This window comes from Amblyomma mixtum, chromosome 10, assembly GCF_055824585.1.
Source record: "Amblyomma mixtum isolate Tamu chromosome 10, ASM5582458v1, whole genome shotgun sequence".
NCBI lineage: Eukaryota > Metazoa > Arthropoda > Arachnida > Ixodida > Ixodidae > Amblyomma > Amblyomma mixtum.
In genome coordinates, this window is record NC_143021.1 from 151397007 (window position 1) to 151419422 (window position 22416).

Sequence of the window (22416 nt, forward strand, 5' to 3'; positions counted from 1 at the left end):
AAAATGCGCACTACTGTTCTAATACCGTAGCAATGTGCATCTTTTATGTTTCGTTCCTCATATGGTCAGCACTTTCAGGACTACGATTGTTGGCGCTAAATGCACGTTTCCTTTCCTTCCTGTTTCTTTAATGCCACAATGCACCATCGATGTTGGAACGGAATGCAAGAAATCAAGCGTGAGTACCCACGCAGCTCCAAAAAATGAGACATCAACATTATCTACGTTAGATTTTGGTTGGAATAATTCCATCTTCCGTTATGCAATATAGCGTCACAGAATTTCTTTTATGATGGCTTACCTAAATGAAACACTGGCCTGCAAGCGTAATGGAGGTTTTATTTATTTGTATTTATTTATTTACCCACAGCGCCAAGCGGCATTGCAGTGGGGGAGGGTATATATAAAAAACAAACATAACATAAGCAGTGTTAGCCACGGAAACAAGTCCAAATTGCATCAAAAGAAAGAAAAACAAAATTAGAAAAAATTTCACAGAACCACGAAACTGAGATGGGTATTATGAGGTAGAAAAGAAAATATCCTTAGACATAATACAAGCAGTGTCTGAAGACAATTTGTTCCAATCGTGTATTGTTCTGGTAAAAAAAAGACAATCGAAATGCATCAGTTTTTGAGGCATCCTCTCGTACTTTGAAACTGTGGTCTACGCGGTCAGTTATATAATGAGCTGCCAGTATATACTTCTTTGTTTCAATGCCAACAGAACAATCAGAATTCGCCTGAAAAAACTTTAAAGAGGCCCAGACATAATGTCAGTTTGTTTCACGAACAGCAGGTTAAGAAATACAAAGCAAGTTTAAATATTCATAAGCATACACAGTTTTTTAGCTTCTGCACGGCTTCTAACCTCCATTAATTTAGGGCCCCGCTTTATACCTGCTGTGAACGCTGCACCTTTCAGTTTTTTTAAATAATTGTAGTGACGTTGTCATGGAAATGCTGCGGAATTATATTGACACCGTCCATTCATCGTCGTCGTTCTACTAGACCCACGAGAGCGCGAAATGGGCGCGCGAGCTGGCCTTAGGAAGAAGCCGAAGTGTCTGGCTGCGAATGCTCCGCATTTGGGACCGCTACTGACGTCCGCTGCAGTAACCTACTTTGAAGTGTCCAACCGAGCCGGACGTACTGCACCACCCGTGACATCTGGTGGAGGGCGCTGGGTAACGCATTCCATGCCTCGGACTCCCCCCGCAAGCAGGGATTCAAGTCCTCGAGGGTCATCTGCCATCGAGGTGACGCCTGTACACCACGGTAGCCGCCGGCTCCAAGGCCTTCAACCCGAGTTTGGGCTTCTGGAGTCTCGCTCAACACAAGCGGTTCGTTCAGCGCCATCGTCGACGACCGTCCAGCCCGAAATAGGCATGCAGACGACGATTGGTTCACCTTCTGTTGTGCTGCAGCAGCCTCGGGAGCCACCGATCTTCCAAGGTTCTCCAGGCGAAGACCCGGAAGACTGGCTGGAGAAATTTGAACGCGTAGCCCGGTACAACAGATGGGCGGAAGACTCGAAGCTTCAACACGTGTTCTTTTCGCTGGAGGGCGCAGCTCGTACGTGGTTCGAGAACCGGGAGTCGTCCATAACGACATGGAACGTATTTAAAGACCAGTTCCTGAAGGATTTCACTACGGTGATTCGAAGAGAACGGGCCGATCTGCTCCTTCAGTCCCGAACCCAGCTACCAAATGAAAGCATACTGGTATACTTCGAAGAGATGGCAAAGTTATTTCGTCGAGCTGACCCGGACATGACAGAGCAGAAGAAACTCCGGTACCTTATGCGAGGTGTCAAGGAGAAAATCTTTGCCGGACTGGTTCGCAATCCACCGAGCATGGTCGCAGAGTTTCTGTCGGAGGCAACCACCATGGAAAAGACACTCGATATGCGGTTGCGGCAATACGAGCGTCAGCCTTTGGCCATGACTGCGGTAGCCACGGACATCAGTAACACCCACATGCTTCGCGAAACCGTACGAGCGCGAGGAGCTCCAGAAGCTGTTCCCGGCTACGCCGCCTGCGCCAAAGGTTTCTGCTCTATCCGAGGTTATTCGGGAAGAGGTGCAACAGGCGCTTACAACACCAGCTTCCTTCCAGCCGTCCACAGCCCCACCGCGAATGACATACGCCGCTGTTGCTCGTCGCGCGCAACCGCCGCCGAGTCGTCTTCAGGAAACCCCGGCCTCTTTTCGGCCGCCACCACCTGCTCGTCCTGCTCCATCGTATCCCCGTAAAAGTGACATCTGGCGCACTCCCAACTACCGTCCTCTCTGCTATCACTGCGGTGAGCCGGTTCACCTGTACCGCAACTGCAGGTATCGTCAGATGGGCCTGCCGGGGTTCCCTGCAGATGCACCACGTCCGCAGCCTGGGCAGCGACCCAGAGAAATCAACGATTATCTGGCCGAATCTGCCGGTGGGAGACGCAGGTCGCCATCTCCACGTCGTCGGTCTTACGGTGACTTTCCTCGGGGAAGGTCGCCAAGCCCCCGCCAGGAAAACTAAAAGCAGCAACCTTTCAGGGGGAGGTTGCTCATCGACGAAATGTAACAGACCCTCCTACGCCGCAACTAGGTGGCCACCCGATGCCACGACCGAATGCCGTCCAACACCGTGAACCGCCGACTATACGTGAATGCCACCTGACGTATCGAAATGAACCCGCACCGCACCGCAGCCGTGACCGAACACCGCGCCGTACCTCTCACACGACGTCTACGACAGCAAACCTGAGCATTTCCCTCGACGGAACAGACGCCACTGCACTCGTCGACACAGGGGCGGATTACTCTATCCTCAGTGGAACTTTCGCCGCCACTCAGTAAAAGGTCACCACTCCGTGGATGGGCCCACAGATTCGTACAGCCGGGGGTCACTTAGTTACACCGACCGGGACTTGCACATCAAGAGTAGCAGTTCAAGGCGCAACCTACCTGGCAACGTTCGTTATACTTGAACATTGTTGACGTGACGTCATTCTCGGGATGGATTTCTTGACCGAGAATGGAGTGGTCATCGACCTCCAGTCAAAGGCCGTGTGTTTCTCCACAGAGAATGCAATACACAGAGATCCAGACCATCCGACCGCACTTTGCATCCTGGATGACCACGTCACCATCCCACCTCGTTCGAGTATTATGGTTTGTGTCGGCGCCAAGACTGTGCGGAATTTCGAAGGCGTCGCGGAAGGCAACCAGATCTTGATTTTTGCCAGGAGCCTTGCTGTCGCCAGAGGAGTCGTTAATCTCGTCGACGTAGAAACAGAAGTGCTGATAACCAATTTCGGTGGTGCACACCAACATCTGAACGTGGGAACCGTTGTGGCTCACGTTGATGCCATCGCCCATGTCAGCAGCACACCCAGTATTTCCACAATGTCGTTGTCGCAACAGCAGAGCCCAGTCACTGGTTTCACGTTCGACGTCAATCCAGCACTCTCCCCGACGCAGCAACAGCAAGTTAAAGATCTTCTTCTGCGCTACGGCGACACCTTCTCGGTATCATCGCGTGTTGGACGAACTCACCTAGCGAAGCATCGCATTATTACGGACGATAACGTGCACCCTCTCCGACAGTCCCCCTACCGAGTGTCTCCCGCTGAACGCGACGCTATTGGCCGCCAAGTGAAGGAAATGCTCCGCGACGACGTAATTCGTCCTTCCCGGAGTCCCTGGGCAGCGCCAGTCGTCCTTGTGAAGAAGAAAGACGGAACATTGCGGTTCTGTGTAGACTACCGTCGCTTAAACAAAATCACCAAAAAGGATGTCTATCCTCTCCCCCGGATCGACGACGCTCTGGATCGCCTTTGTAGCGCGAAATACTTTTCTTCGATGGACCTCAAGTCAGGTTACTGGCAAATTGAGGTCGATGAGCGGGACCGTGAAAAAACAGCCTTTATTACTCCAGATGGCCTGTACGAATTTACGGCCATGCCCTTTGGACTGTGCTCTGCACCGGCAACTTTCCAACGCCTTATGGATACCGTCCTTGCCGATTTAAAATGGCAGACGTGTCTCGTCTATCTTGACGATGTTGTCGTCTTCGCCCCGACTTTCCAGGAGCATCTTCACCGCCTTGAATTGGTCCTACAAGCAATAAGGTCTTCTGGACTCACGCTCAAAAATGAGAAATGCCACTTTGCGTATACAGAGCTGAAGTTCTTAGGGCACGTTGTGAATCAAGCCGGTGTTCAGTCTGATCCTGAAAAAACAACAGCTATTGCCCATTTTCCGCCGCCGCAAGACCTGAAAGCTGTCCGCCGTTTTCTTGGATTGTGCGCGTATTACCGTCGCTTCGTGAAAGATTTTGCTCGCATTGCCGAGCCGCTGACGCCCCTAACAAGGTCGGACACACCTTTCAGATGGGAAGCAGCGCAAGAATATGCATTCCGCAGCCTTCAAAGCCTCCTGGAGGCGCCTCCCGTTCTGGCTCACTTCGACGTCAACGCCGACACGGAGCTCCATACTGATGCCAGCAACATCGGCTTAGGTGCTGTCCTGGTCCAGATCCAAGCAGGTCAAGAACGGGTCATCGCTTACGCAAGTCGATGTTTGTCACCAGCCGAATCAAACTATTCCGCTACCGAGAAAGAATGCCTTGCCATTGTAAGGGCCACTTCGAAATTCCGACCGTACCTTTACGGCAAAAATTTTAAGGTGGTGACCGATCATCATGCCTTATGCTGGCTCGCAAGCCTTAAAGACCCGTCCGCTCGCCTCGTCCGATGGAGTCCACGGCTCCAGGAATACGACATGACTGTCGTGTACAAATCCGGGCGCAAGCACTCTGACGCCGATTGTCTGTCCCGCGCCCCAGTAGATCCTTCTACCGACGCCTGTAATGATGACGACATCTTACTGAGTGCTCTCAGCGCCTCCTGCCTCGCTGACCAACAATGCGCCGACCTCGAACTTCGAGATGTAATGGAATTTCTCAACGGCAGCAACACGACCGTCCCACGCGCTTTCAGGCGCGTGTTGCCATCTTTATGCATCCGCAATGGTCTTCTGGTCAAGAAAAATTTCGCTCCAAACAATACGCAATACCTAATCGTCTTACCGGCTAGCCTGCGCAATGAAATCCTCCAGGCCTCCCATGACGAACCCACTTCTGGACATTTGGGCATAGCCCGTACGCTAGCCCGAATCCAAGAGAATTACTACTGGCCTCGTCTCCGTGCTGATGTCACTCACTACGTCAGAACGTGCCGAGCCTGTCAGCGTCGCAAGGTACCGTCCAGCAAACAAGCTGGGTTCTTGATGCCCATTAGACCACCTACAAGGCCCTTCCAACAAATAGGAATGGACATGCTGGGTCCGTTCCCACGTTCGAACTCTGGCAACAAATGGATAATTGTCGCGACGGACTACCTTACCCGCTATGCAGAAACGTCAGCTCTACCCAGCGGCACCGCTTTAGATGTCGCCAAGTTCTTCGTGCATCAGATCGTACTCCGCCATGGGGCACCTGAAGTGCTGATCACTGACAGAGGCCCTGCGTTCATGGCTGAGCTGCTGCAGGAGATCTTGGTTTACAGTCATACCGACCACCGCCGAACAACGTCGTACCACCCTCAAACGAACGGGTTGACTGAAAGAGTGAACCGAACCCTTTCTGACATGATTTCCATGTACGTCTATATTGAACACAAAACGTGGGACGAAGTGCTTCCTTATGTCACCTTCGCCTACAATACGGCCATGCAAGAAACAACGCAGATGTCCCCATTCCACCTCGTCTACGGCCGTGCAGTGACGACGATGCTCGACGCAATGTTACCACATCTGGACGACTCTAGCCTTCACACTGATATCTACACGTTCCTGGAACGCGCCGAAGCTGCTCGCCAACTGGCCAAAGTTCGAATTCAGGACCAACAACTTCGAGATGCAGATCGCCGTCATGACGTCCATTATGCGCCTGGCGACCGTGTGTGGGTGTGGTTCCCCATTCGGCGACGAGGACTGAGCGAAAAACTCCTCCATCGCTACTTCGGACCATACCGCGTGGTCAGGTCATTGGGCGACCTCAACTACGAGGTCATTCCCGATGGATTTCGGAAGTCCCGACGGTCTCCGTGCCCTGAAGTGGTTCACGTGGTCCGCCTGAAGCCTTATCACGAGCGGTAGCCTCGCCCACTAATCCCGTTCATTCCTTCCGACCTCTGCACTCACTCCCAGCATCGGGACGATGCTTCTTTTTGCCGGGGAGTAATGACACCGTCCATTCATCGTCGTCGTTCTACTAGACCCACGAGAGCGCGGAATGCGCGCGCGAGGTGGCTGTAAAGGGTCGGTAGTGTACGCTGGGTCATTGGGACGCGGCTGGGGGCGCTCAAAGCGGAGCGTCTCCTTTCTCGGAACGCGGCCGCTTGCGAACGCACCGGGAAATTCGGGTGTCCCCCCGCCCCGCGGTACCGATTCGCGCACGTGCTGGCACGAATGTGTATTTGTGTTTGTTTTTATTTTGTATTTGTGTAAAGGGCGTTTTGCCCTACGGAAGCTGGAGGGCTGGCCAGGCTCTCGATAAACCAATCATGTGAACATCGTAACATGATTGGAAGCCACCAAATGTGGGCCGGGCCTTTAGGTCTTTAAAACCGGGCCCCGGAGCTGGAAGCGGGGGTTCTGCGCTAAGGCGAGATGCTACGCATCTTCGGCTACGCCGAGTAGGGGCCTCCCCTAGTATTAGCCAGTTCCACCTATTGTGTTGTTTGTCCTTTGCTGTTTTAATTTGTCTCTAGTGCCTTAACTTGTATCTATTGTAAATACTGTACATAAAATTTGAAGTGTTCGCCTTACCCCTGCGTCTCAACTGAACACAAGACCGTCTCTGACGGGGCACCCCTGGTGCGAAGAGCTTTAGTCTTCAAGTTGGAACCAACCGTCTGCGACGGGGCTCCCCTGGTGCAAGGAGAGTAGAAGAACCTGATCTTTACTGGCGCAGTCGACAGGATCCTGCGGCCATCGGAAGACGGCGCAGGAGGAAGACTGAGGGCAGGGAGAAAGGCGACGGTCAGGCGACAGCACCGTTCGAGAAAGGACCTGCCGAGAGACGGCGGCAAGGACGCAAGGACCACGGCAGTAGTCCAGCGACGCGAGACTGCGTCCGGTCAAGGATAAAAACGCGTCGACAACTCGACGGTCACCGGCGGGTCGCAGCAAGTGACGACAGTGGGCACAGGACCAGCGGCGTACGGCAGTTCATCGCAGCGTCCGGTGAAAGTGGCGGTGGACTGCGACGCCAAGGAGCTGGCAATGCGGATCGACGCATCGAAACTGTGAGTTTCTTTCGTCGCATTGTTAGCGTCCCTGTGCATGTATTCGAGCTGGTAGGACAGTTGAGGGATACAGACGGCGGTATGGAGAGTTATCCATGCCGGCCCTCACTCGATGTGAGGTTGAGTTAGCGAAGGCGCGCTTAGCGGACCTTCAGGCTCAACTCGCGAAAGTGAATGGCGGAAAGGCGCTGCTTCGTGAGGAAGAACCTCAGGAGATTAAGTATGTTTTGAAAGTAATCGAAGCCAGACGCCAGCAGGTAGAGCTCGAGATCTCTAAGATCAAGGAGAGTAGGAGAGCCAGTGAATCAGCCAGGGAGAACTGCTCCGAGTCCCGAGAGGTGAGGCCGCCTGTGCTGGAAGACAACGGCTTATGCTGCTCAAGCACAGGTGGAGGAAAGAGCAGTCAGGTCGCTGTAGGCAATCAGCCGATATGCGCGGACGCCTCTTTGTTGGGAAATGCCGCAGAGAGCGAAAACGAGATTTCTGAAGGAATCACAGCTTCGCCACTGCGGGCGGCTAGCAAAGAAAAAGAGCAGCCCAATTCTGATGGTCTAGGGCCAGTCGAGACCAAATTGTCCGAAACCAAGCAGGAGAGTGATCTAATTCCTGCAGGCTCTATGACTAAGATTGTGACCTCCGACACGGAGCTAGTAACCGGTGAAAATCTGGCGTTGCTGCAAACACACACTGTGTCGGCAATAGGGCATAAAGTGCCCCGTAGCGTTCCTGGTGACAACAGCTCTACATCCGAGGCAGAGAGCGGAGGTGGGCCCGCTGGGCCGACCGGGCAGAGCGCCGCGCAGTTGTCGAACGCACCCGGTGTGTGCCCGGCCAGGTCAGTCGAGGACCCGGAAATGAGTGGCGACTTGCCGCAAGGCAAGCTCGGGTCAAGTGACTGTCAGGGAGCTCATGGAGCCTCGGAGTTAGACGATGCCACGAAGCCGGCAAATGCCTATCAAGCAGGGAACGGCAACATCAGTGTTTGCTCGTGGAGGAACGGGGCAAATGGTTCCAAGCGAGGCGATGTAGCAGGAGGCAAGGGCGTGGCTTTCAAATTGAAAGTCGCTGCGTGGAGAAGTACGTTCCGTGCTGCAGTATGCCAGATCAAGAGTAGCAAAACCGGCGTCAGTGGTACGGTTAGACAGGGCAGGGGCTATGCTCCTTATGCAGCGCGCGGCTCGTACCGGCGCGCCAGAGAGAGCGGGCCCTCAGGTGCGTCGTGGGGTCAAAGATTTGAACTTATCGAGGATCAGGACGTTGTTTTCGATCCTGGAGGGCAGCAATTTTTGAATTCTTGCCCTGCTGTGGCACCAGCCTAATGAGCCGAGTGGCAGTTAGGCGTTAATTGTGTTGAGACGCGTAGTGGCTAGAACGCACACAAGGACGCTCGGTGCGACTAAGGAGGCTCACGTGGCCACTTACGGACGTCGTGCGAGTGCTACTGAACGCTCAAGTTGCGAGTGTCTGTGTGTGTGCGTGTGCTCGTTCGCGAGCAGGACGAGGGTGTCTACTTGGTGGTGGTGAACTGGGTGCAACCCACCAACTTGGACGCTGTGTTACGGCGCACGGCAGGCATGCCACTGGGTGTATTTTAGTGTGCAATTTGCTTGTTTTCTTGGTGCCCGTAAGCATTTTCTGTAATGTGTTGGTGCGCGTGTGCATTATTTTGCTTTTGGTTTTGTCGCTGCCAGTACTTGTGTAGCTGCGGTATGTCACCCACAGGGTGGTTTTGTGACCCGTACCGATCCCTTCTTTTTATAATTCTAAAAGTCGCATTTGAGCCCTTTGTAGAATCCTGGGGGGGGGGGGGGGGGGGGGGGGGGCGTGTAAAGGGTCGGTAGTGTACGCTGGGTCATTGGGACGCGGCTGGGGGCGCTCAAAGCGGAGCGTCTCCTTTCTCGGAACGCGGCCGCTTGCGAACGCACCGGGAAATTCGGGTGTCCCCCCGCCCCGCGGTACCGATTCGCGCACGTGCTGGCACGAATGTGTATTTATTTTATTTTATTTATTTATTCATACTGTTAACCCTCTGCATGAGGGTCATTACAGGGAGGGAAACATATACAGACACAAGTGCAATTCTCTTCGCTAAAAAAAAGAAACACTCAAATGCACAGAATTACAGATTTGCACAGCAATCTTCCAGGAACGCGTTCACACCTATCACAAATTTGTCTACATCTGTTTGGTCCACAACGTCACTTGGTAGTTGATTCCAAATTTCTACAGCATCGGGAAAAAAGGAGTAGCGATAGACATCAGTACGTGTAATAATAGGTTGTAATACCTTACTGTGATTTTTCCGAGGGCAACGCTTCAGGGGAGGTGCAACGTAGTGATGTTTATTAACTTTGACTTTATCATTCATTATCAGAAAAAAAAGTTTCAATTTCTGCTTTAGTCTTCTTACTTCTAGTGATTCTAGCTGACACTCTTTTAGCATTGCTGTGACTGAATCAGTGCGGCGGTATTTAGAGCATATAAAACGTGCTGACATCCTTTGCAATCTTTCCAGTTTCCGTTTTAAACCCTTTTGATGAGGACTCCACACTGCACTTGCGTACTCTATTATTGGCCGCACGAACGTCTTGTACGCAATCAATTTAATTTCTCTAGTCGCATTCGGCAACTTCCTCCTCAGGAAACAGACCTTCTGGTAGGCTTTTAAATAGACATTTTCAATATGGGTGCGCCAGTCAAGATTATTTGTTAATGTCACTCCCAAGTACTTGAGACACTTTACTTGATCTAAGGAATTTTCACCGATATTGTATCGAAACATCATAACATTCTGCTTCCTTGTTACTTGCATGTAATTAGATTTTTGGTAGTTTATTTCCATACCCCATTTCAGGCACCACGAGTTTAACGACTGAAGACATCTATTTATGTTCATCTGATCTGCCGGGGAAGCCACAGAAGAGTAAATTAAACAATCATCGGCAAAAAGTTTCATTCTGACAGGCGATTCGACGATAGCAGAAATATCATTTATATACAATAAAAACAAAAGCGGACCTAAAACGGAGCCCTGTGGCACCCCCGACAGAACTTCACGCCTATTCGATACTGCACTTTCTATTTTGACGACTTGACAGCGGTTACTTAGATAGGCCTGAATCCATAGTACTATATTTTCAGCGATTCCTAATCTGCGTAGTTTAAAAAGAAGCTTACGATGCGGAACTTTATCGAAAGCCTTCGAGAAGTCTACACAGACCACGTCTACCTGCTGACGTTCATCTATAGCCTTGCAAAAGTCGTTCACTGTTTCAATTAACTGCGTCACTGTCGAAAGGCCGGTCCGAAAACCATGCTGAAATGGACACAATAGGTCATTTATTTCCAAAAAATGAAGGATGTGTTTAGCTATTATGTGTTCAAAAACCTTGCAACATACGGAAGTGAGTGAAACTGGCCTGTAGTTTTTTACAAGAAGTCGATTACCGCCTTTAAATACCGGAACTACTATTGCGCTGCGCCAGTCACGAGGTAAAGAATGATCCCGCAATGACTTTTCAAATAAAATTTGCAAATAATATGATAACCACTCAGCATACTGTTTAAGGAATTCCGTCGGTATTTCATCGGGACCGCTCGATTTCTTCGGGTCCAGAGACAGCAGCTGCTGACAGATGCCCTCCCTATTGATGCGAATCTCGTGCATTGAGTATGGCAACGTGTAAATTGTTGTATGATCACTCTCAATGTCATTATCATCCCTACTGAAGACCGACTGGAAGAAATCATTAAACAGATTTGCAATATCGGTTTTATCAGTCACCTCATCGTTCCCATCCATTACCTGTGTGATTGCGTTCTTTTTCGCTGAAAAATATCGCCAGAACTTTTGTGGTGAGCTTGTGAGAAAATTAGTCAGTGTTGTATTGAAGAAAGTTTTTTTCGAATCCAATAACACTGTTTTGAGCTTCTTTTTGATGTTTGAAAGTTCTGTCGCTCTATTTTTTTGCTTTCGTAGCCTTTTTACCTTGCGCTTTAACTGAATGATCTCTCTAGTGATCCAAGGATTGAGCTGCTTCGATTTCTTTGAGCGAGTGGGAACAAACTTATCAATGCAATATTTTAGTGTGCCCTTAAAACGTTGCCACAATTCCTCGACACTTTCATGGTGTGATGATGTTGCAAACTGATTCAAGTTTTCTTCTAAGACGTCTAAGATAGACGTGTCGTCTGCCCGGCTGTAGTCTTTGACCCGTATTAAAACATGCGATTTTTTGCGGACTTGTGTGTTCAACCGCACATTCAAACAGATCATCTTGTGGTCAGATAAACCCGGCTTGACAGATATAGTGTGGTCTGCCACTTTAGGGGATAAGAAAACCAAGTCCAACAATGACTGGGACCTTGATGTAACCCTTGTAAAATCCTTTACTATTTGCTTAAGGTTATGAGTAAACATAATTTCCATTACTTTATTCGCTGCTTATTTCTACATTACCTGTTGACAAAGTTTCCCAATTAATATGTGGCAAATTGAAGTCGCCAGCCATTATCAGTCTGGTGTTCTTATTTACATGAGAGTTAAGGAACAAAAGCAATTCATCCAAAAATTCAGGAGATGTAGAAGGCGGCCTGTACACAACACCTACTAAATGTACAAGGTTCCCACAAGAAACCTTGCACCACACCATTTCAGAAAGGCTGCAGTTAAGAGCGACTGCAGATACTGTGCTTTTCATAACAATAGCCACCCCCCCTCCTTTAGAATTTCTATCCCATCTAAAAACATGGTAGCCTGGTGGGAAAATGCTATCGTTACTAATTCCCTCATGTAACCAGGTCTCGGTTATTAACAATAAGTCAGGGTTCTCGAAAATTAGCAAATGTTCTAAATCAGTTGTTTTGTTTGCTACACTACGGGCGTTTAACAGAATAATTCTGAGCTATATTTGCGAGCAATCGCTATGATCATCAGAATCTGCAGTTGATTTGGCCGGGGATAGCGAACTATGACCAGCAGACTCATCGTTAACTTTGGGTCCTCCTATCTTATCTTGGTGGGTTCGGTACAGACAACGTTCTTGTCGTTCATGATCCCATGCGTAAATGGTGTTGTTAATCTTAAGTTTATCATGTATCAGTTTGACCTTTGTTCCGTTATCTCTTTCGGCTTTACTACTTTGCCACAGTTTTTTTCTTACTGCTACAGTTTCCTTCGCATAGTCTGGGCTTACACCTATCGGGCCGCCTTTCAACTTCCCGCAATTCTTAAATATCAACTCTCTTTCTCTAGAGTCGAAAAAGTGCATAATGACAGGTCTATGGCTACCAGTTTTTTTCTTGCCTATACGATGAATTCTGTCTATAGTTTTCGCCTGAACGCCCAATTTTTCATTAAATATCTTCTGAACCACAGCTTCCCTCAGATCGGAATCTGATTCGTCTTTTACTTCTTTGACACCAAAAACCAAAAGATTATTACTTCTGCTCCTGTTCTCGTATTCAGTCAACTTATCTGCCTGCTGACGAACAAGGGTCTCTAAAGTTTGCATTCGTTTGTTCATTTCTTCGATAATATCAAGAAATCCAGTCATCCTATCGCATTTTGCATTAAGTTCGGTCATTTCTGTTCTCAGTTTATCTATTTTAGCATCCGACGTGGCCTGGTTTTCTAGAATTAACTGCAACATTTCAGCAGTCTTTGGCCCCGGGTTTTCCTCAATATCACCAGAAACCAACAAAGACAATAACATAGACCAAGTGTCACTCAAAACAGTCAAAGCAGTCAACAGTCTTCCAGGGGACGGCAGAACTAACAGAAAGCGGTTGTCACTCCTAACACTTCCAATATTAGTCAAATAACGAACCTGTAACAGCAGGATCGGTGGCTTAGACATGTTGCGGGTTGTCCAGGTGCCGTGCCCTCTGAATGCTCCGGCGTCGCGCAGTTCCTTTTGTAGGCTAGCCACCGGTGACGTCACTGTCATCGACGAAAGACGCCCCTTGAACAGGTTATCGCCGATATCGCTGTCGTGATGGGTCGCGTAGAAAAATGGTGTTTCATCCGTTCCACAGGTGGAAATGCTTGCGGCAACAATCCACGGCAGGACCTGTAACAGCAGGATCGGTGGCTTAGACATGTTGCGGGTTGTCCAGGTGCCGTGTTTGTGTTTGTTTTTATTTTGTATTTGTGGAAAGGGCGTTTTGCCCTACGGAAGCTGGAGGGCTGGCCAGGCTCTCGATAAACCAATCATGTGAACATCGTAACATGATTGGAAGCCACCAAATGTGGGCCGGGCCTTTAGGTCTTTAAAACCGGGCCCCGGAGCTGGAAGCGGGGGTTCTGCGCTAAGGCGAGATGCTACGCATCTTCGGCTACGCCGAGTAGGGGCCTCCCCTAGTATTAGCCAGTTCCACCTATTGTGTTGTTTGTCCTTTGCTGTTTTAATTTGTCTCTAGTGCCTTAACTTGTATCTATTGTAAATACTGTACATAAAATTTGAAGTGTTCGCCTTACCCCTGCGTCTCAACTGAACACAAGACCGTCTCTGACGGGGCACCCGTGGTGCGAAGAGCTTTAGTCTTCCAGTTGGAACCAACCATCTCCGACGGGGCTCCCCTGGTGCAAGGAGAGTAGAAGAACCTGATCTTTACTGTGGCCTTAGGAAGAAGCCGAAGTGTCTGGCTGCGAATGCTCCGCTTTTGGGACCGCTACTGACGTCCGCTGCAGTCACCTACTTTGAAATGCCCAACCGAGCCGGACGTACTGTACCACCCGTGACAATATTATTCAAAGCCAAAGCCGCCGCAGCGGATTTCTGGCTAAAATAAGAAGAAAATAATATTTTGCAGGTGCTTAGCTTTCTAGTGCCGTTTTTTCCCTGCAAAAGAGGAAATAAAAGTGAAAAATTCAGTACTAGTAGATGTTGAGCACACACCTGTTTTTTCATGGCGTCTCTCTTATTACTTTTCTTTTATTGCAGACAAGCCTCGTCTCCCCGCTTGTACAGTTCGTGTTGGTAAGTTTTCGGCGGCCATGAAACGGAACATCTTGCACTTTTATTTTTAAAACATCTTTGTCTAAACTGTGATAGGTATTATGCACATCGCTCGTTAATTTTTGGATTTTAAAATTACAGCATTATGACAGAGTAGCGTAATAAATACGTGGTGAAATAGGCTACTTCGCATGCGAAACTAAAGTGAGTTCAAGACTTAGTAATAAAACCCACAACTAGCGGGATAACAATTATTCAGTTATCCGGAAACTACAAAGTGGTTATTTGAGACAGAAATGGTAAAAGCGCTGCAACAAGACGTACACAAGAAAGACTGACACAGGACATGCGCTATCCATGTGCAAGTCCTGTGCATCCATGTGCATATCCATAGCACATGTCTTCTGACAGTCTTTCTTGTGTACGTCTTGTTGCAGCGCTATTACCATTTCTGTTTCAAATAATGCACCTTCTAGCCCAAATTGACCTTCTTCTACAAGGTGGTATCAATTTTTTTTATTTATCTGCGTTTAAGCACTATCACGTTAAAAACAGTCTGCTTGCACAGCAGTGCAGTGATCCCAGCTTTCCTGCAACTGCTGGAATGTGTCCTTCAAGTTCTCTTTTCGAGGTGCGTCAAGCACCTTTAAATGTTCGCCTTAGGGTCAACACGACGTGCTTTCAGTTGGAGCTTCATCTTTGGGATTTTGGCGGGAGCTCAAAGTCAGCTGGAGCTGTTCCTAGCGAGAGTTTAGGTGTGGAAGGGAGATTACTTTTTGGGCGATGACCTTATGTGTGAGGAGAGGCTCGGTGACAGAGTGCTCGAGTAAAACTTGTTTCTGGGCGAGTTGGTGCAAAGTCTCTGACAAAAGTTAGCGCAACAGAAAAACAATCACGAGAGAGAAGGACAGGACGACGCGCTACTGACAACTGAATTTTTTATTGAAAGACGCACAGAATACAGAGAGTCATCGTCACTCCACCTATCTACTGCAGTAAACGACAGAAGTCGGTAAAAGATGATAAAACGAAAAAGAAAGCCTTTAACACGAGGTGAATTAAAAGAGCTAAGAGCAGTTGATGATTCTTTAAAAAGCTAAAAGAAGAAACGAAAAGATATGATGTGGTGTATGGGGTCAAAATAACATGTTTAAATGGAAACCGAAATGACGAAAGTGATAAGAAAAAAAGCCAGAATACATGACACACCATTTAACATATGAAAATTTAATTCAAGCACTGAACACCACAGACCACAGCAGAAAAAAAAATCTATACCCATGCATCTTTCTAAAAACCTTTCTTCAGCCCTATACACAAAGATCGACGCATCACCGACACAATCGGGGCCCTTTTTCTTAACGAAAAAGCTTTCAGTTCACGGCAACACGTCCACGCTCCCTACCTGCAACAACGGCTTCCTCAAGGATGGGCCTGCACGAGCTCCCAACGCAGCCCTTGCATTGAAGCGGCAAATTAGAACCTGTTCTGTTCCCCATCGACCGCAGTTTTTTTGGCACCCTGTAAGCTGGCAACTTTTGGCAACTTTGTGTCCTCGCATTAATACGCAGAGAACAGCTGCAACTTGCGGGACTAAACATGCCTGTAGGTATGTAGGTTGCATAGAGGGGGTAGTTTATCAGGTACCGCTCACATGTGGTTCGGTGTACATTGGCCAGACGGGAACGGCCAGACGGGGTGTTGTTTAAATGAAAGGTTCAGGCAGCATGAATGGTCGATGGGGACCGGAACAGGTTCTAATTTGCTGCTTCATTGCAAGGGCTGCGGTGGGGCTCGTGCAGGCCCATCTTTGAGGAAATTGTTGTTGTAGGTAGGGGGCGTGAACGTGTTGCCTGTGAACTGAATGAAGCTTTTTTAATTAAGAAAATGACCGAAATTGTGCCAGTGATGCGTCGATCTTTCTGTATAAGGCTGAAGAAGGGTTTTTAGAAAGGTTTGCATGAGTAAGCAACGAATGTACTGGTATTAGCTTTTTTGTGCTGTGGTCTGCGGTGTTCAGTACTTTAATTTTCATATGATTAATGGTGTTTCAAGTTGTGTGGCTTTTTTATCACTTTCATCATTTTGGATTCTATTTAAACATGTTATTTTAACCCTATACACCTCATCACATCTTTTCGTTTTTTCTTTTAGCTTTTAAAGAATCCTCAATTGCTCTTATCTATTTCAACTCACCTCGTGTTAAAGGCTTTCTTTTTCGTTTTGTCATCTTTTACTGACTTTTGACGTTTACTGCAGCTGATAGGTGGAGTGATGTTGGCCCTATATATTCTGCGTGTCTTTCAGTAAAGATTTCGGTTGACAGTAGCGCTTCGTCCTGTCTTCCTTTCTCGTGATTGTTTTTGTGTTTTGCTAACTTTTATCAGAGGGTGACAGAGTGGTTGCCTTTGTTCTAACATGCTCTTCATAATGAAATGGCCGACGGGGTAATGCACTTGGTCAGAACAGCAACAGTTGCACTGCTCCCGATGTACACAGCATGACACCTTTTGACACCCTCACTTATGAAGGGCGGTGCTTCCTGTGACTGCGTACAGCCTTTTTGCTGTTGGCGTGTTGAAAAACTTGTCGCGAAACACTTTGATATCACCTGAATTCACCGAAAGCACAACTGTGAAGAGATATCAAGGCATCTTACATTTAAGTTAGTGTTAAAATAGAGTAGTTAGACACTGCCTTACCACTATATTATTTATGTTAAATCCACAAAGACAACTTCATTGCGAAGCAACAAGCTGCTACAATTTTGCTGGTGTGGTTGTATCGCATAGCAACGATTATGTACCGATGAAAAAGAACTGCACAAACAAGAAATATCAAACGCGCTAATTCTTACCTCTCGACACTTGCACCGTAGCACAGAATGCGAGACTGACTATGCTCTCTATCACCGTAAGCGCAATATTTTACTACAAAGTGGGGTGCTCACTACCGGTTACTTTTTCCGCTTATCTTTCTTTTCCTCCCACAGTGCCTGGGCAAAAACGTCCTGCCAAAGGCACCACAGGATCAGATCGTATCCCTGTTGTGCGATCTCGTCAAAAGCACCGACATTTCCTCCATGGGAGGATCTTACCTCGCAGCCGCACTCAGGGACATCGACAGGATACTCTGTGAGTACTTGAACCAGCGGAGAAGAGAGTGGTTGAGAGGGAGAGGTTAAAGAATGAAGCCTGAATCTTTTAGAATCCGAGCATGCGTAGACTCAGCCTACCCCTGCTGTCACAACTGGCGTCGTTTAGTGTATAAAGCGGCGGTTTCAAAAACAGAAGTTCTAGCGGACCTGGAAGGTGATGTGCAACGCATTCGACTCTATGCAGGTATTACATGGCTTGGAACTGGCTAGGCGTGACTTCAACCTTTCGCACATTTACAGTTCCCCCAAAAAATAACATCTTTATCATAAGATCTCAAAATACCTTGCGAACTGAGCAGATGAAAGCAACAAGAATCTTAGTAAACATTGAAGCGCCAAGTCACGAAAGCGCACATTTTCTCGCAGGATTGTGTCAGTTTTTGGCTATTATTTTTTTCACAGTTGTTTCATCAGCGTTGACGTGTATGAAGCCCTAGACGATTTGAATATTCATGCTGACCCGAAAGACGCGTGTTAAATCCCGGCCTGGACGGTCGAATTTCGATGGAGGCGAAATTCTGGAGGCCCATATACTGTGCGATGTGAGTGGACGTAAAAGAACTGCAGGCGGTCGAAATTTCCGGAGCCCTTCACTGTGTTGTCCCTCATAACCTGGGTCACTTTGGGACGTTAGACCGCCATAAACCATAAAACTTATAAAATGTTAAAGTCGCCTGTTGTACAAAGCTAGGAAGACCATATTCGTTATTGCATAAGAGATCTTTGTAGATATGTAAAGGAAGGCTGAGAGAGTGAAAGTCTTTATTGAAACGCAGAAATTTTAGCCGGCATAAAAAAATCGCTGACATGCTATTCTGCTTATTTGTACACAACGCTAAATGGATGCGAATGAAGCTTCGGCTGGTACACGGTACGTACATGTATACACCCCGCATACAATTTTGAACGCACGTATTTAAATGATTATTTGCGCACTAATTGTTCTCTACTTATCCCATGGCGCCATTTTGTCCTTGCAGCAATTTTTTTCGCTAAGGCTGTCGCTCCTATAGCTAACGTTTGTGCTTTATTTAGACAGAGCAAGACAACTACTTTTTTACATAGCTTAACTTGTATCTAATGTTTTACTTTGAAACAGTATAAACTCTTTCCCGTTTGCTTACTTACGACGTATAAGGAATATGATATTAATGGTGATGAAGTTGGATTTTAATGGCGCAAGGCCAGCTTTCATCGTAGAGCGCCATGGGGCAATACTTTTCTTTCTACAAAACACCTATTTTCTAAGCATTTAGCCCTACAGGAGCCGAGTACCAGATCAGGAGAAAATTGTACTCGTTGTATCTCCGTTGGGTGCCCGGTTGCAGTGAGGATTGAACCCCAGCCCACCCGCGTACAAGGCAGGCACTGAAACCATTACGCTACCGCTGCGGTTGAAGAAATTTAAATTAATAATAGTTCTTAACCGTACTAGTTCACTGGTTAAAAAAATAAAGGTTGAGAACATAGCATCGCTTGTTGCAAATCAGGCGGCTTGTATTGAAGCAGAGCACATGCATTATTGTTTTATACATTTTCCGAAGAGTTTCCGCTACAGCCAATAAATGTGACATATATCTTGCTTGAAAGAAGCAACCACTGACATTTCTGTTTTACTTATTTTCAGGCAAATAAGGCTGTTGCTTTTCTACATGGAAGTCCTTGCTGAAGAAAGGGCCAGTAGAAATTTCAATAAACGGATCATGAAAGAACAATGTAGCCATCCTTCTTTCGCGTCAAAGAAAATTCGTTGTTCTATTTGTAGGCGAAACCAAAGAAGAAATATTCTGTATGCAAAGCATGCTCTCTCAAACCGTGCACACTCGTAATGATTTCAATGGTACGTGTCGGAGGACCAGCAGAAACTGCCATAGGTTGGACACATGGAAAAGTCTCATAGATGGGCGACTAAATCTTTGGATTTATATATTCCGTCAGCGATACATGCTCAATCACATTTCGCATGCAGGTTGTCCTTATTTACGTTTGGTGCTGGGCACGGCACCCTTCTCAAGATGCTTTTCGGCGATCGATAGACTATCAAATTCGCCAACCCACGTGCAGCGAGAACTCCGGGATCTCCAATAGTGCTTTCTTGCAGTTCGAATAACTTCAGTCACAGCATCATGCAGACAATACTGAATGAAATCAAAAAAGCACCGTTTTGAGCAACATCAGCTTATGGGTTGGCAACCATCTATAAATTAAGCGCGGCTGAGAGAAACATGGATTCTCATCGTTGACGTCCGCTGAGTAGTCGTGCTACTTTTAACTCCTCCGCGTTGTTGGTGAATTTTTAAGGCGAAAGCCTTTAATGTCTCATCGTTGTAAGCAGCATTTGTCGACAGAGAATGTCACGCTTTTCAGTTGGTCGAAACGGTCGTGACGTCATAGTGCGCCAATTTCAAACGGGGCCAATTGTACTTTGGCTAGTAACCATGCAACCAATTGAAGGGACCATACAGTGATGCTCCAAGTAAGTGGGACTGAGCTTAATTAATTGCTTAATTACCAAATTAGCCTAATTAACTTCTCTAGTCAGGCCATATAAATAAATAAAACCTAGAAGAAATTGGTCGAGCTCGGGAATCGAACCCCGGTCTTCGGAGTGCGAGACGAGCATGCTATCCACTCCGCCATGCCAGCTCGATGGTTTGGAATGAACAAAGGCACGTCTAGTGAATACGCTGTCTTTGCTCACTGCCATCCTCCTCCCTTCCCTTCCGGCGAGGTTTAGGTGTCCACCGAGATATGAGAGAGAAATACATTTCATTTCCTCAAAAACCAATTTACCGACGAGCGAGGCGTAGAACCGAATGGGCGATGGCGTTCTATGGACTCCCTGACAGCATTGCAAGACGCTCTCGCGTTCCACTCTTAGAGGCGAAGCTTAACATCTTAACTACACATCAGTGACCACACTTTAGGCCAAAAAAGTGCACCCCCCCCCCCCCCCCTGAATTTTGACGGGTGTCCACCCAGATATGTGAGACAGTTACTGCGTAATTTTCTTTCCTCAAATACAATTTTCATTTTCTTCATTAGGGGCCTTCTTCGTCTTTCTTCTTTCACTCCCACTTCCTCCGTTCCTCTAAGGTGCGGTTCAGGTGTCCACCGAGATGACAGAGATTTACTGCGCCATTTCCTTTCCTCAAAAACCGTTGCGTTGAAACGGCAAGGCATCGCGCCGAACGGGTGGTGGCGTTCCGTGGACTCCCTGGCAGCGCTACAACACGCTGTCGCGTTCCACTCCTAAAGGCGAAGCTTAAGCTTAATTAGCAGTTTATTTATTTATTTACAATACTGCTGGTCTTATTGCAAGACCATAGCAGGGGCAATTAGTACAGTGCAAAAAACAAATATAAACATCTTATTCAAAGGCAGCAAACATGGCATAAAAGCAAAGGTAGGGAAAAGTGAATTGGCCATAGCAAAATGATATACAGAACAGATCTTCGACAATGGTAGGCACAATTCAGGCATTAATCAGTAATTCAGGCATTAATCAGTAATTAACCATTAATTAGTGATTTGTCATCACTTAGTAATTAATACTCAATTACATGTGACGCCACCAGTGCCACAGAAGCACTGAAAGTGGTGCGGAAAACGCTTTCGCCTCTACGCACTTCAGACAGTCAAAGTGCCCCCTGAATTTTTTGAGGGCAAAACTTGGCGCAAAAAACAGTTAATTTTGGACGCCTTGTAGCGTTTTTCTTTTTTCATGATACACAGGCTTGAACAGCGTTTTAGTTGCACCAGCGACTGCCTGCAATTTCGTAACAGGTGGGCACACCATTCAGCAAATCCACACACTCGACTCTCACTTATTCCTTTTTCTCTTCGCAATGATTCTAAGAAATTCTTTCTTTTTCTTGTATAGCACCACCTCGCCTATAAGATTCTGAGTATATTGGTTAGTTTACAAATCAATGAATAATTTCTTTGTTTCTTCAAAAACCTAATCCACATTGCTAAAGATATTCGCCGCTTTGGCTTTTGTTGAATACGTAGAATTTTTCCCAGGACCTTTCTTTTTGCTGTCAGTTGCGTACTTTTGAGTTGACGAACGCTGCTCAACGACAGCTGACGAATGTTTCTCAAAGAAATTAAGTGCAGTTTGCCTGTTGATTTAGAAATGTAAGCGACTCGAGGCGCGTAAGCTAAGATGGACTTTTTAAAGCCGTTGGAGCCCACTTTAAACTCACTGGCGAGGTAACATCTGCTCTAAAATAAAAAAAACTGTCATCAGCAGGACGCAGGAACAAAGGGCTGCCTGAAGCGGGAAAGCAAAGAAATTATTTCGAGGGAATGAAATGAACATCAACGACCGAGCAGCTAAAAGCTGTTGCATACCCAGTCGCTATCCGGCAAAATATTAAAAGACTACAACGACAGAAGCCAGAAGCTCTAAATAGAAGCATCTGTTGTTTTGTCTTTATGTAAGCTACTGAAGTTGAAGGTCAGGTTGCGACAGGGATTCGAACCGACGGCACATGCGCCTTCAAATGTATGCCTCCTCAGACTCTTTACCTCTTCCCTTAAGGCGCGGTTGACGTGTCTGAGTCCCAAATCGAACGCCTAGCCGGGACCACAACCGGCAGGGCCATTCTAGAAAAACTCCACCTGAGTCGAGACAACAGAACAACCGCCAAAGTCGACATGCTCGAAGAAGTTCAGAACAATATCAAAATACCATCACTACCAAATAATATGCATCCTATTCACCACTCAGTGCGCTGGGCCAAACGGGCAGAAGCACTTGAGAAACGCTTCCGTTCCTACAAAGAAGAGGACATACTCTACGTGGATGCCGCTGTTTGGTAAGAACACGATGACCCTCGCGGTCGTCAGTATTAAATAACTCCTAAAATAAGTGCCGGTATACTGTCGGGTAGCCCAGAGACTGCAGAACAAGCTGTTTTAGCACTGGAATGTGCAGGCACAAGAGCATCTGCCCAAATGTGTAGAGCACAGTTAAAATTACCCACAATCATCAC

At 47.4% G+C, this 22416-nt stretch overlaps 1 protein-coding gene across 1 annotated transcript; it reads left to right on the forward strand.

Moving 5' to 3' along the window:
* The first annotated feature begins 1388 nt into the window (after positions 1 to 1388).
* Positions 1389 to 22386, forward strand: LOC149327383 (uncharacterized). The gene is made up of 4 exons (XM_089564856.1): positions 1389 to 1994; positions 17252 to 17393; positions 22152 to 22239; positions 22359 to 22386. The coding sequence occupies exons 1-4, from the start codon at positions 1389 to 1391 to the stop codon at positions 22384 to 22386; spliced, it is 864 nt and encodes a 287-aa protein (XP_089420982.1).
* Positions 22387 to 22416: the final 30 nt, after the last annotated feature.

Bases quoted from the DNA above. Each gene is read 5' to 3' on its own strand.
- LOC149327383 (XM_089564856.1), top strand. From the start codon at position 1,389: ATGCAGACGACGATTGGTTCACCTTCTGTTGTGCTGCAGCAGCCTCGG. The intron at 17,394-22,151 runs GTGAGTACTTGA...TTCACCACTCAG, and splicing joins GGACATCGACAGGATACTCT to TGCGCTGGGCCAAACGGGCA. The intron at 22,240-22,358 runs GTAAGAACACGA...TGGAATGTGCAG, and splicing joins TACGTGGATGCCGCTGTTTG to GCACAAGAGCATCTGCCCAA.